At 37.6% G+C, this 15,896-nt stretch overlaps 1 protein-coding gene across 3 annotated transcripts in view; it reads left to right on the forward strand.

Moving 5' to 3' along the window:
- The window catches only part of EPHA3 (EPH receptor A3), a 344,884-nt gene that overhangs the window by 207,766 nt on the left and 121,222 nt on the right, over nt 1–15,896 (forward strand). For all 3 annotated transcript variants that reach the window (XM_042956715.1, XM_042956713.1, XM_042956714.1), the window contains 2 exons: nt 8,487–8,642; nt 9,342–9,677. In XM_042956715.1, the coding sequence (XP_042812649.1) occupies nt 8,487–8,642; nt 9,342–9,677 (492 nt within the window). The remainder of the gene's footprint in view (nt 1–8,486; nt 8,643–9,341; nt 9,678–15,896) is intronic.

The raw sequence follows: 15,896 nt of genomic DNA on the forward strand, positions 1-15,896 counted from the left end.
TATACCTGAGTATAGATTTGGGCCCTATGCATTTTAGGGCCATAAACATGGTTTTGTCTTTCATATCCCCCCCTTTCCCCCTTTTTTAGTATTTACCTATTCGTCACATACATCTTCCTGTGAATTTGTAAACTTAGTTCATGGGACTTGTTCTCTGGCCATTGATAATTAAGGATAGAAAACTCAGCTAGTGCAACTCTTAGGAAACACAGCTCTTCCTTGAAGGTGGAGGGCAACTGAAAAGCCGGCAGAACACAACAACATCCTTAGGATCGGGGGCTGTTTTAGTATTCTCTTTGTGGTGGGCGTATTATTGGACATATTTCAGTTTTACTGGCACCTGTCTTGCTAAATCTGATGGAACAACAACAAACACAATAAAGTCTTGTTACTCGGCTATCTTTGAGCCACACTAGATTGTGATTGATTCTGTTGTGTTTAATGGTATGGTGGCATTTTGCCTTAGGCCTTTTTTATTGAACAGTGGAAGGAACAGAAGAAGGAAACACTTGATCACTTTGTAAATGCTGCACATTGCAGGCAGGGTTTAATGACTGAACGTTGCCACTTCCAGTGTATTGAAATGCCTGGGCCTTGCCTCAAAGCATTGTACCTCTATTCAAATGGCAAAGAATAGAGTTCCTGTAAGATTGTGGAGTGCAGCTCATTTTGGGAATAAACAGTTGCTTTGACCTTGTACCGGCAAATAGACCCTGTCAGGCCTGGAATTGCAAGGCCAGGAAATCATCTGTTTAGTCAGTGCTGGTTCTGGTCATTAGTTTGTGTTTATGGCTGGGAATTGATAATATAGCCCTGTGTATATGGAGCTAAAGTCTGAATACTAAAAGGGACCTATTTACCAACAGCTTTATTTTTTAATTTAAAGTTAATTCAAATTGAAATGAGCCTTTTAACCCTTAATTAGGACCATGTTTTCTCTTAAAAGTCAACCACATTAGTCAACTGGAGACAAAATTCACTTTGCAATTGAAAGGCTGTCTACTTTCTTTCAACAGTAGCCACCATGGTTTACTAAGTGCATTGGTTTTCCTTTCACTATGGTAACTTGACCCATTCTCAGTATCAGCCTGGCTCAAACCCATCAATTAGGACTTAGAGGAAAGTGTGCTATGTAATTTGGGAATAAGGCCAAGATTCTATCTTGAAGCTTTTTTTGTAATTATTATTTATTGTATACACAGTGCACATAATACTCTCTATTTCATACTTTTTCTTTGTTATTTTCCAAAGCTGATAGTTTGTTATTTTACCCCCCTATTAGCCTGCAATATTTAGTTCTTGTTTTATTGTTACTTCTTCATAAATATGGAATCAGCAGATTCCCAAAATATTTTTAACTCATTCACTACAAATTGGTATTATTTTGGCTTCCTTCTATTATATTATTCACATTTTTAGTGTTTCTCAATAGCAAATTAACATTTGGCAGGGGCTTTCTCATTTTTGTTCCACTGTGGCCTATCTTGGGGTTTTTCAAAAAGTTTTGGGGTTTATTCTCAGTAACTCAGCACTTAAAATAAGGGAACTAAAATCTAGACTAGCAAGGAAAAGACAAGTAAAACCTCACTACAGATTAACAGAAGAGAAATGTATTCTCTTGAATTGTGTTTTCAATAGTGTGCTCATTTCCCTTGTCATTAAAAAAGAAAAAGAAAACACATCATCTTACAAAATTAAAGAGAATAATTAATATCAATATTTTTATGCATTGCCATAAGATTCCCCAACTTTTAAACATCCTACTCTATCTGAAATGTACATAAAATCAAATATAGACTTATGTGCTATTGGTGAAGCTGAAACTATAAAACAGGGAATTATCTGGTGGTCAATTTATTTTTCAATGCATTCAATCATGAAATCAGTACATCCTTTGAATACATTCTGCTCTGACACAGAAAAAACACTGAAAAGAGCAAAAACCTGTCATTTCTTTTTCAAGTATATTTCTTTAAAGTTAGAAGAGAACCTCCTTTGTCTTGTTACCCTATATGGTTTTATAATTTCAGTGGCCAATTTTAACCCTTAAAGCAGTGATGAAAGTGAAGATACTTTGATATGCAGTATTTATTTTGTCTTTCTACTTAGAAAGTTGTAAGAATCCTACTAATTTTGGTACACAAAGTATTAACCGTTCAGAGTGTCAACCTGAAGAGTTGTTAGAGGTAAGCTAGCCAATGTCCAGCATCCAATAAATGAAAAATTAGAAGCATAGAGAGGATAACTGATTGCAAGGTCTCATTCACTTCAAAAACGCATCTTATCAACTGCTAGGTGCTAGACATTGAGCTAGACGCTGGGCGTACAAAATGAATAGGAAGTAACTGTCTCTGGATTGCTCAGAGTCTAACCTAGGAACACACAGTGACTAAAAAATGGAACTTCAGACTTATTTCTAGAAGAGGAAGTCACTTTCCCAAAGCCCTCATTAAAATTTGAATACACCTGGACAGTGACTTTGAGATAACACCTATTTAGGAGAAAAGATTACATCAAAACTTGCATTTCCTACTACCTAGTCCAGAGCTCTTCCTATAAGATGCTGAAAACAACTTAATGTGTTGGGTTAAAAAGAAGAGAAACTGAAGAATTTCTTGGCGAAGGTAACACTAAAGTGTATTGAAAATTGTCTTAGCGGGGCGCCTGGGTGGCTTGGTCGGTTAAGCGTCCGACTTCAGCTCAGGTCATGATCTCATGGTCCGTGAGTTCGAGCCCCGCATCGGGCTCTGTGCTGACAGCTCAGAGCCTGGAGCCTGTCTCCAATTCTGTGTCTCCCTCTCTCTCTGCCCCTCCCCTGTTCATGCTCTGTCTCTCTCTGTCTCAAAAATAAATAAACGTTAAAAAAAAACTTTAAAAAAAAATTGTCTTAGCAATTACACTTTCAAGGGAGGAGATCCATTTCTAAAATAACCGTGCCATATAGAATCGAGCTTTTTAAAGCTAAGATTATAACTTCTATCACTGTAGGACCAGACACAATAAAGTGTCTTGGTCATTTTGGAGATTAACACATATGTGTTAGAGGAATATCGATAAACAAAACCCAAACACTATCTGAACAAGTCTCATTATTTAGTAAATCCATGGTGATATCCAGTAAGGTTTGAGGAAGTGATACCTCTGGCTTTTAATGGCTATTAATTTATATTCATGGATCATCCTCCTTTTATTTACCAACACAAAATCAAAGACGAGAGTTCCTGCCACACTTAACTACTTCGAAAATCTTCATTACAGGAAGGGAATAAAACATTTATGGGAACACAAAAACAAGGGCGGCAGTTTGCCTCCAAACAGTATTAAACTGTTGAGGTACTTCTTGGTTTGCCCACCCCAAGACTGAAATCTGTAAATAGTTTTACCAGTGTTCTTATCAGTCAAACACTGATAAAATTATAACGTAGGTTACCTGAAGAAATCTGTAAATCAGAATTCTGTCATTTTGGCAGCAGGTTTTGAATATGTGTATACCTATCTTACTTAAGTATTGCTTTAGTAGCTGGCTTGCACCAGGGAAGATCTTAACTATTTAGCATATTATTATTATTATTGTTGTTGTTGTTGTTGTTATTTTAAAACTTAAGAGCACCGGGGTGGTTCAGTCAGTTAAGCATCTGACTTCAGCCTAGGTCATGATCTCATGGCTTGTGAGTTCCAGCCTGTGTCAGGCTCTGTGCTGACAGCTCAGAGCCTGAGCCTGCTTTGGATTCTCTGTCTCCCTCTCTCTGTCCACCCCACCCCCCCGCCATCACCACCCCACTCACACTCTTTCTCTCTCAAAAATGAATAAACATTTTAAAAAAAACCTTAAAACTGTATATATCTGAATCACTCCTCTTTTTGCCTGTTTTTTTCCTTGATATTCTATAGTAAATTGACTAAGATTTCCCATGAGTAAGAGAGAAACATTACTTTCTATTCCTTTACCTGATTTTTTATATGCTGAACTTTTCAGTCTCTGAAATAATACTTAAGTGAAAGAAATGTGCAGATTGCTTTATCACTAGTTTTACATTCAAGGATAAAGGAAGTTCTTTGAAATTACAGTCATTGCTTTTACCACTCAAAGCAAGATACTAAAATACAAGTATTTATGCCCCTTAGAGGTAAAATTTCACATTCACTCAGGAGGATTTTTTTGAACGACGAACAAAGTACAATAGATAGATAGGTATTTAAGCACAAATCTACTTCAAGGAAAGGAGATTATTTACTGGGAAAAATTCAAAAGTAAGTACTTTATGTAAAGAATTTCTCCATATGCATTTAAAGAGAGTGTTCCCTAACAGTGTAATTTTACTACTGGATATAAATTATTCAGTCATATTCTCAAATTTTTTTGAACAATTTTGGTAAAAGATTTAAAGATCCTGCTTGTAGCAAGAAGGAAAAATGTACTTGTATGTCTCCTATAGGTAGCGGGTCGTGCTGTTCCTGAGGTTGGCAGACTCGGTTCTTCAAGCAAAAACACACTTACCCATCTTAATGTTAAATGTCAAATAGAAAATCCTAGAGAAAGGCGAGAAAACATTACCCTTTCTGAAATAGTTTCTTACTAGGAGTAGATGACAAAAGACTTGGCATTCATTTAATTAAATAAGTTTTAGATGACAATTCTTCAGTGTCATAACAGCAGCTTAGAATTTTAGAAAAATAATTCATGGTTCTAGAGAATAATTTGCTTTCAATAAGCAATCTATATAAAATTAAAAGCCAAAAAATCTCTTACATGTTATTAAGTGTTTATTTATTTTCAGAGACGGGGGGGGGGTGAGCAGGAGGGGGCAGAGAGATAGGGAGAGAGAGGGCGAATCCCAATCAGGCTCCACACTCAGCATGGAACCCAACACAGGGCTCAGTCTCCCAACAGTGAGATTATAAACTGAGCCCAAACCAAGAGTCAGATGCTTAACCCACTGAGCCACCCAGGTGCTCCTTCTCTTTCAGATTATACCACAAATTCTTTGTTATCTTGGAGATGCTACTTTTTCTGTGTATGCTCTAATTGTCCATTCTGTAAAATTAGTAGAGTAATATCTGTTCCAGTGATTTTGACACAACTGCTGTGAGATTCAGTTGAGACGGTACATATGAAAGCTTTTCAGAAAGAGTAAAGATGTCTACAGAATTTAGGGTGTTGTTATATAATCTATCATTGTATTCTGCATATAGTTGAAACTTGATAAATATCAACAAATTGGATAGGTAAAGCCTATCAGCAAGCTACCAGGTGCTGGAAGATACAGAGTAGAGGCTGTCCCTGTGTGTCATCCAAAGTCCTGGAGCTCTGGGTCCTCAGACATATAAGGCACAGACTGGCCAGTGTGATTTATTAGGACCTTCTTAGCTCCATTAGTCTATAATTCTATTTAGTACCTCTCAACTGCATTCTCTGCTTGTCTTAGATCCTTTGGAAATACTTTCTGCTGTAGTGATAAAAAAAACTTGCCCATGGAGAGCTACACAAATAGGGTGTTATTCTTCTGACATTCTAAGAAATATTGAGAGAGGTGCTAGCTGAATCAGCAAGTGCAGATTACACATCTAATTTTCTTGGCCTTTAACTTATTGTCACATGTAAACCATTATGCCAAGAATCAATGCTGGAATTATATAGGTAGAATGGCTTCTGTTACATTTGGACCATCTTCTTAGGAAAAAAAAAGATATTTTAATGGCTTTCGTCAGATTACTGTTTGTATCTCTTTGCCCATCTTTGGGCTATCACTCTGGCCATCCATAACTATTTGCAATTACGTCTGGGTAAGGGAGGACTTGGCAGAGTGTGATTCTGAACAAAATCAAAATTCTGTGAGCAAGCAGAAAGCAGATTTAGGTGTTTAGTATGCAACCAACAGTACCCATCAAGTTCCTCTACTTAACTGCTTGTCTTTTCCTGTTGATCTATTTGTGTATTTAATTATGCTACTTACAGGCCTTTTGCTATCCTTTCATGATCTTTCTCAAGTGAAATTCCTTCTCTGTATTTCCTCCAACAGCTCAATCAGAATGGAATGTTTGCTCCTTGGGGCCTGTGTCAAATGTCTGGTGCCCACTTTCAATTTCAATCGCAAGGGCCCTTTTAAGGTGGACAGAACTAGGGACATTTGTATCTTCAAGGCTAACAAAAAGCCTGAAGAAGAGTAAATGATTAACAGATATTTATTAAGCAGAATGTATGTGTGTCTACCTATCTTTTACTATTATTATATCTAAGGTTATTTAATCATTTAGATAAAGTCTAGTTACTAGTTTGTGTCACATTCTTAACTTAAAGGTTTATTGACTGTAGCTACTTTCAAGTTATTATTACAAGTCCTGTGCTGTAGCTAAGAAATGATTGTATGACTTGCCTTTTCTTTAAATATCACAGAGTATAGCCATTTATAATATTGACAAAAAGTGATTGTTTAGTGAATACCATTATGCTAAATGTTGTAAAAACCATAAAAACCTCAAATAAAAACATACAGATAAACTTACAAGCAACCAAAAAACAAAATACACTGGAACAGTGCAACTCAATCTTTTAAACACTTGAGCATTGCCATCTTGCAAACTTAAAGGCACTCATTGAGCTAAATTGAAACCAGAAGTTAAGTGCTTAGTTTGTTTATACTTTATATCATTTCCCCTAGAGGCGATATGACATGAGATATGAGTGGAAGTTTCTAACCAATGCTTAGGAAGAATGATCAAAAGTTTATGAGCCTACTCCATGTTTGGTCAGGGCAATAGAATTTATCCGAGTGGCTCTCAACGTGGCACCAAAAGTTGTTCCATTTAATGTAAGATAGTCTTAGAGTGGCCATTCTTGATAGAAACTATAAAACAGCAAGACTAGATTAATGATTGCTATCATTTTAAGTTATTCTAATTGTTTATCTTGGTACTATTTCCCTTGACAGTGTATTTTTCAAGAAACATTCAGTAGGAAGATACACTGTTATGGATATAAGGTGTTACCTTTCAAAATGCATTTAAGGATTATAAAAGTTAAGATTTGCTCACATAGGCTTTACTTGAATGCAAATAACCTGTTATTCACAATATGAAGCTGACATAGGAAAATTCTGGGATTCAGATCACCTACAGGGCATATTTTACACATAAGTGCTTTAAACCATCACATCTCAACATAGCATTGAAATTGAGTTTTAGAGATTTAAGAAATCATTGACTTCCAGAGATACTCTGTAGGAAACCTAAAAAATGTGGACGCTGATTTTATTTATTTATTTATTTTTAATTTTTTAAAAAATTTTTATTTATTTTTGAAAGAGAGAAAGAGTGCAAGCAGGGGAGGGGCGGAGAGAGAGGGAAACACAGAATCCAAAGCAGGCTCCAGGCTCTGAGCTGTCAGCACAGGGTCCAACGCGGGGCTCAAACTCACAAACCATGAGATCATGACCTGAGCCAAAGTCGGCCACTTAATCTACGGAGCCACCCAAGTGCCCCTGGACTCTGATTTTAATCCTCAAAACAATGTCAAGAGACTTCTTGCTAGGATTTTCACTATGATTTCAGTTCTCCATGTAATTCTGAAAATAGATCACATAAACCATTACAGCATTTTGAATTTTACATCAGATTAAAGAAAAGCAATACAGTAGAGGTGTATTTCTGTAAAAGCAATAAATATATAAAGAATACTAAATGGGCATCTGAAATCAATATTTCATGACCGGTTCGTGGAGCTCAACAAAACATGTCATTCAGAGATGGCCAGAAAGAAAGAAGAGGAAGACAGTTATTTAGAAAGCTTTAATCTAGTAATTATTTACAAGTTGATCAGTTTAAATAGAAATTATATGTCACTATGTTTCTGAAAGACAGACAAGGAAATTTTTAAAAACCTTCAGTGTAGGCCAAGGCTGTAGAAGTTACAGCACTGGAACGACACTGTCAAGGCAGAAAAAAAAAAAAAGCTCATGAGAACCGATGCATCAAGAATCTTAAAACGAGGAAGCCATGATTTCTTCCTTTCAGTTGCTTACAATTTGTGGGGAGGGAGCCATACACACAGAAATCAATTAGAAAGAGAGTGAGTGTGTAATGTAGTGCTAACTGCACGCAGATAATGTACACATTGCATCATGTTTTAAAAGGGAATGGCTACACGATGACATGGCTTTGCTGTATTTTTCTCCACAAATAGTTCAATGCCAAGCAAAGCTGTGAAAACATGAGCTGGAAATTTCATCACACTCTAGTGCCAAAATAATCTAAATCTTCAGGGTTTTTTTTTCCCTTTAACATTTGGTGCGAATTCAAATGTATATATGTGGAGAAACTACACTGGGTCACATTATTTGCTTCTGTAAATTCTGGAAGGAAAAAAAAATGGATTTTTTTTTTATTCCTAATGAATTCTTCCCCTAACATTCTGAAATCTGTTTTACGTGTTTTGAAAAATACGCTTTCAAAATTATCACCGAATCTTAAACGAGTGATTTTGTTTGTAGCTTGCCGACCAGGTTTCTACAAGGCTTCGGATGGTAATGTGAAATGTGCCAAGTGCCCGCCACACAGTTCTACCCACGAAGATGGTTCAGTGAACTGCAGGTGTGAGAATAAGTACTTCCGAGCAGACAAAGACCCTCCATCCATGGCTTGTACCCGTGAGTAGTTTTGCTGCAACCCATGCCTCCATGTTTCTTTTATTTTGTGTTTTTTTTTTTCCTTCTGGTTATTGTGCTTCTTTCTTCTTTTTTTAAAGCATTTGGCCCATTTCCTTCCGTTATCCGTGTGCAAATTGAAAGCTTTCTCTGCTTCACTCTCCATGCTGGCTCACCACAAATGCAACATTTATCACGCAAAATGAATTAGTTTTTAAAGCACTTCCTGCAACAGGACCCCCAGAAAGAAAGAAAGTTTTCTGTATCTTGGTTTAGATCCTGTATTACATTTGACAGAATAGGGGAGGTTATAGTCATGGGATTTGTGTTTTTACATTTCTATTCCCTCACGTTACATGTAGGTCATAGGTCATAGGGAAAAAGGACTAAGATTTATAAAACTAATAGTAAAGTTTTCATAACTATTCACAAGGGCATTGAATTTAGTAGTAAATTCCCTCATTGGACTTCGTGAATGTATCTTCAACTTTGAGTCAAAACTCCCCCGCCCATGGCTTGGGGACGATAGTGCTCTTGAAGCCATGTGTCTATAATCTCATGGATCCTCTAAGGACGAATTAAAAGTATATAATAGAGACAAGATGGTTATTTACCTCTTTCGGTTCCATTGTAAATTATCTATTTCCCTTGTAGTAGAAAACAGAAGTGAGGCTCATTAATCTTTGTTGAACTACTTTGCAGGACCTCCATCTGCACCAAGAAATGTTATCTCTAACATAAACGAGACCTCGGTCATCCTGGACTGGAGTTGGCCCCTGGACACAGGAGGCCGGAAAGATGTTACCTTCAACATCATATGTAAAAAATGTGGGTGGAATGTAAAACAGTGTGAGCCATGCAGCCCAAATGTCCGCTTCCTCCCTCGACAGTTCGGACTCACCAACACCACAGTGACAGTGACAGACCTCCTGGCACATACTAACTACACCTTTGAGATCGATGCCATTAACGGGGTGTCAGAGCTGAGCTCACCACCAAGACAGTTCGCTGCAGTCAGCATCACAACCAACCAGGCTGGTGAGTACGTGCTCGATGCTTTCTGCTCCCGCCATCTCAGAGCCAAGTCATGATTTTGACAGAGTGTGCAAAAAAGAGTGGGGAAGGCAAAGGTTTGAAAGAGTCCCAGAATGTTCTCTTCTGTCACGTTTAAGCAGTTATGCTACGTTCAATACCTCAATTTAATTCTTCAAGTAGGAATAAGTCATATTTATTAGATGATTTTAAGCTAGTTTAATCCCTTGTTTTTCAATTTGGAATATTTAAATAACCGCGGCTCTGCAGATGGTTCTTGTGGGGCTCCTTGAAACATTTTGATATTCCAAAGAACTTAACAGACATTGAACCTTAGTTTGCAGAAGGTTATATAGGATACCTAAAACGACAAAATATCTTTACCTTAGTTATAATTATATCATATTTTTATATAGTTATTCTGTTGCTTTATGTTCCTCTGAAGCTCTAAGTATTACAGCTCAGATACAGATAATTCTGATTAATTAAAAATAAGAAAATACATCCATTTTAAATAAAATTTTATTTTTATTTATATCTATTTATATTTATTTATATCTATATTTATTTATATCTATCAAATATAGATATAATTTGTATTTAAAAATTCAAAGTAGGGAATTTGTGGAGAAGCATGGTGAAAAGAGGTCTTGGTAGAGAACAGTTGGAATCACTGACCTAAAAATGTTTGCAAATATAAATTACTTTTATATCTTCTATATTTCCTGCTGACAATCTTTTCCCAATTAAAACAAAACACTACATTGGCAGGTTGTAAACAAAGGCCCTTTAATATGGAATGGAAAAATGAAACAACAAGCAAACTTCTCACCTTTCTTTATCTTACATCCACAATATTTCTCTTTTCTTCACTGTTAGTAAATCTTGTTCTTTTAATCACCCCTTAAATCTTCTATGTGTTTTCTCATTCTCTGATAATTCTTACGATTTTTTTAGTATGGCTTTTTTTTTTTCAACAGTGTAGTGTCCAGAATTACTGATGAGACTTTAGTTGTGATTCTCTGAAACATGTGGAAGGGTTACTCTACACAGTATACACAAGGGACATATCAGTGATGCCCCTTTGAAATAAGGTGATCACAATGTTTCCATTATTGATAACTGTGATGAATGAGTAAGAGTTTTCTTTTGTAGCCAACAAAGGCTGTGGGAAGTTAAGCTGATAGGTGTTTATTGTACATAATTGTTGCTGTGCGGTATCATAATTAGGGATACTACATTCCAAGCAGTTCAAGACAGAAATATCATTGCATCCTTTATGCACAAATAAATAACGGAGCCAAAATGGGAGAAAAGGAAGAGACATGATGCGCCCTGAGAATGCTTCAACAAGGACCGGTTTCTCTTGTCGGCTCCCAGGTGGGCTCACCCCTGAGCCAGAAGTCAGGGTTGAGAGGCGACTCTGCCTCTTAGCTGCATTTGGCTTAAACTGCCAAAGCCCCTCTGCTGTCTCCTGGGACTCGCCCTTTGCCCTGAGTGGAAGGTGTACTGGATGCCATAGGGAAAGGGAAAGAGAGAGGTCTGAATTCTCTCTTTAGCTGAAAGCGGTCTTAGAACAGCAGCCAAAAAAAACAGCTAAAAACACCACTTTTGTTTCTCTCACGTGGCTGGCTCAGGAAGATCCTTAAACTACCAAAGGCACACAGTTAAGAGATGTCACCCAGGGCTAATGTTCAGTAAGTATGCACCAGTATGACTTTGCTGGTTATACTAGTTCAGAGTAGTTCCAACTACTTCTGCAAGGGAGTTAGGCAGATACATCTGTATCGGCTCATTTCTCAGGTATCCTGGGTAGCCCCCAAAACCCAGTATCTTAGCTCCATAATCCTTGCCCGTAATCTAGCATCCGAAAGATAAATGCTGGCGTAAGAGGGGGGTCTTCAGAGCTTTGCACTGGAACACCTCCTTCTTGAGGGGTCCTTATCCCTGTTATGTCATTGACAGGTATTTTGTGTATAACCCCTGCCAGAGTCCACGTTCACCTGTCTCTTTCTGATTCCAAATCCCTCTTTTGGTCCTACTTTGCTTCTGGTCTCCTATATTGATGAAAGTCTTACACTTTTACATTGTCTCATGGTGATATATAAACTTTATCTGTGGAAAAGACAGGACTTTTAAGTGAAGTGTGCTGAATCATTTTTTAAATCTTGCTTACCGAATCTGTGTTTTTTCCCCCACTGGAAGCTAGGTCTCAGACCAAACAACATATGCTTTTGCTTTGCTTCAGTTAATGGTATTTAAACTTTGTAACTAATAATATTTAAAAATTCATAACTTCAGTTTATGTAACTGTCTTCCATGAGAGAAAAAGATGAGTAATGTCATTGCTATATATTGCATGATTATAGCTTCTCATATTCAGTGAACACGGGAATTTTAAGAAATTATAATTATGTGGCAAATGGCTTTCCCCAATCCTATATTTCATGCTGATTTACTACCTTGTTTAAAATAGGAGCATCAATCTGGGTTATAATTATCTCCCAAGTCAAACAAAAACGTATAAAAACAAGCAAGAGCTCCTTCTTTCCTATGTTATCATTGGCCTCTGGCTTTCTGACAATGCATTTATCAGGAAACTAATAGTTCCAGATATACACACTGAATGAATCTAGGTAAGGGCAAACAAGAACAGGCCAAGACATTAAAAAATAAATGGGGTTGACGCTTCGGCCCTCCCAGTTACAAATCACAGGGTAAGACAGATTCAGCAGGGATGATATCAGTTACTCTCTCTAACCCCACTATCATTTAAAAAAATAATCACAAATTTGTCTACACGATGCACCACAGGCATTTGTATATTTATTTCAGGGCATCTGTATCGTTTTGTGTGCCTGGGGTGCTAGAGGGCTTTGTTCCATCTTCAAATCCCCACAGTAAGATATATAAGCAAGATTAGGAGCGATGCCATTTCTCCAGGGAGTATTTCTTTGTTTTGCTTTATTTTTGTTCTTGTGAAGGTTAATGGACTGGTAGCCTTGAAAAATGAGCTCTCTACCTACTAAAAAGATATGGCTGTGACAGATATGATGCCATGGTGTTTAAATTCCTCCTAGTCTCTCTATCTTTGACAAGGATATAAAGGGAGAAGGTGAAACGTGTCCCTTTGAATTTCGTTTGTGAGATTGAGTTTGTTGATTTTTCTCTTGATTGCATTGTGAAAGCCGTGTGATGACCACGTGATAAGGCACCTTCTAAATTGTAGGGGATTATGTTGTAAGTTCGGATGTTAGTTCAATACTTTTGCAAGGTATGCCAGTGCGATCAAAATCATGGTCTCTCCATAAAGATTGTATCTATCTGTGAATCTATCAGTCAAACATATCCAGAAAGAACTGCAAATTGCAAAGCAAAAATCTATAAAGTTATAACTTAGTGTAAATTGTTACTTCCTGTTTTTGTACTTGCATGAGTGTATTTACCTTTCACTTCTGGAAACAATCATTCCACTAGTGAAATATCAGTCTGCTTATTCTCAACCTCCATCATAGAATCTGCCCCCTTTTCACTATCCTATAGCATGTAATGATCCCAGACTAAAATAGGGAGCACTAATAGAGACCTTAGGGGCTTTCAGTTTTGAGGTCCACCCCACCCCCATTTTATAGCTGGAGAAACTGAGATCCCAGAGGTTTTTCTAACATTTCATCAAAGAGATCAAACTTTCATTTATGTCTCCCAACTCCAATGCCATTCCCAACTTCTATCCTCATATTCTTTCTGTCATCCTATGATTCATGCCATGTAGCTACAAAAATAAATGCTGCCTTGGAGACAGAGAGGGGCTTTGCTGGAACATTTACTCTAACTTATGCCATCCCTAGTAAACTTGGTTCTTGCCTTTCCGCCATCTATCACGGGGTTACTTAGGGGCGTTCTGCAAGAGATCTTCCTTATCATCTCTACTCTTCCACAGACCTAGCTTCATCCTTCATGCCCTCATTCTCCACAGATGATTTTCCCTCTGTGATATTGTGATTTATAATAAGAAATAATATATTTGGTTTTGGTTCCAGTTCAGGGTGCATGTCTCCTAAAACCCTTGGAATTTCCTAAGTGATAAGAGTAATAAAGGTCTATTTTGTAATTCATAACAACCCCCACTCAACCACACCTGTGTTTATGTTAATGAATCAACTTTTGGAAAACCCTAAGGATGGGGTTGGGTTTCTGGGGGAACCAAACCCCGTGATTAGAAAGTTGAAACTTTCAGCTCCCTTATCCCCCAGCCCCAAGCCCAGGAGTAGGGAGAGGAGGCTGGTGATGATTTAATCAATCTTGCCTACACAATGAAGTCTCCTTAAAAGCCCAAAGGATGGGGTTCAGAAAGCTTTGGGGTTAGTGAACACATAAAGGTGCTGGTATGTGACGTGCCTGAAGAGAGGGTGGGAGCTTTGTGCCTCTTCCCAGATACCTTGCCCTGTTCATCTCTTCCATCTGGCTGTTCTTGGGTTGTATCTTTTTTTTTTTAATTTTTTTTAATGTTTATTTATTTTTGAGAGACAGAGAGAGACAGCTTGAGCGGGAGAGGGCAGAGAGAGAGAGAGAGGGAGACCCAGAATCTGAAGCAGTGTCCAGGCTCTGAGCTGTCAACACAGAGCCCGATGAGGGGCTCGAACTCACCAGCCGCAAGATCATCACCTGAGCCGAAGTCAGACGCTCAACCAACTGAGCCACCCAGGCGCCCTCAGGTTGTATCTTTTTATAATAAGCTGGTCATCTAGTAAGCAAAATGTTTTCCTGAGTTCTATGAGCTACTGTAGCAAACTAATTGGACCCAAGAAGGAGGTAGTGGGAATCTCTGATTTCAGCTGGTGGGACAGCATTATAGATAACAACTTGAACTTGTGATTAGCAGCTAAAAAGAGGGCAGGGGGGCCTTGTGGGACTGGGCCCCTAACTCTGGGCTTCAATGCTAATTCCAGGTAGATAGTATCAGAACTGAATTCCTTGTAGGATACCCAGCTTATGGGTCAGAATTGCTTGGTGTGGGGAAATCCCCACACATTTGGTAACCAAAAGCGAAGTGTTCTGTGAGTTAAGTATTGAGATTAGAGGAGGCATATCAGAGTGTGTTTTTCCTCTTACACTGTCCTCACTTATCAAGACCTTCAAGGTTCAGAGGGAAAATGCTACTCTCTACCCACCCCCTCCACAGTTTCTTTAAATCTAATTCCTGCCTCCCCCTCTGTACTTGCTAACTCCCACTGTTTCCTGAGTCTTAATAGAATGTGCTCTCAAGCAAATGTCCTCCCTTCTAGCATCTTCAACATTCCCTCTCCTGGCTTTTTTCCCTTGCCTTTTGTGTTGTATAGGTGTTCCTTCATCTTAGAGGAAGTTACAAATAATCAAATAACAGCAGCAGCAATAACAACACACACAAAAGTGTGTGTGTGCATTATAAATGGTTTGACTCATCAAGGTTTCATCCTATTTTTTTCCTGATTTTCAATCTAAGATTCGATTTTTTTTCACAGAGTAATCCATGCCTCTCCTTTTGTTCTTCATTCATAGTTTGATATCTGCCCTCATTCGATAGCAAGTCACTTCCTGGAAATCAGGAATAATTTCCTCTTTGTGTCTCTATGTTAAATTGTTAGGAAGAATATAAACTTCACAAGACCATAGACCTTGTCTCATGTTCACATTTATATTTTTTTGGACGTAGAACAAAGACAACAAGGCCTTCTAACACCTTGTAATCACTCAAGTGTCTACTGAATGAATAAGTGATTTTTAATGGAAATTTCCATAATTCAAAAATTAAAACACATTCTCTCTCAAATAGCTTTCTTTCCTTATTTTTTTCCCCTCTCTACTAAGACAACCATCATTTCCCCAGTTTGCCAGATTCTAATCTAACATTTAGAAACATCTTTGCTTCATTTTCTACATTTAAGAAGTTGTCACGTACTCTTGATTTTTCCTTTCAATTGTTTTGAATCCTCATGCCTTTTTCTCTATACTCAGTGTTAATTTTTTACATTCCTGGTTATAACATTTATAAATAAGTGATGTGATTAACTTTAATAGTCATCTTTTAATTATGTTGAGATTCTAAGATAAAAAAGAGTAGGAAGTAAAATCCACTGAGATGTATATAAAAAGTGTTAATGGATCAACAAATACATTTGAGTGTCTCTTTTATGTGCATGTCATATATGCCCGAGCCATGCAGGAATTTACCATCTAAGTATAGAA

The sequence above is a fragment of the Panthera tigris genome, chromosome C2, assembly GCF_018350195.1.
Source record: "Panthera tigris isolate Pti1 chromosome C2, P.tigris_Pti1_mat1.1, whole genome shotgun sequence".
Classification (NCBI taxonomy): Eukaryota; Metazoa; Chordata; class Mammalia; order Carnivora; family Felidae; genus Panthera; species Panthera tigris.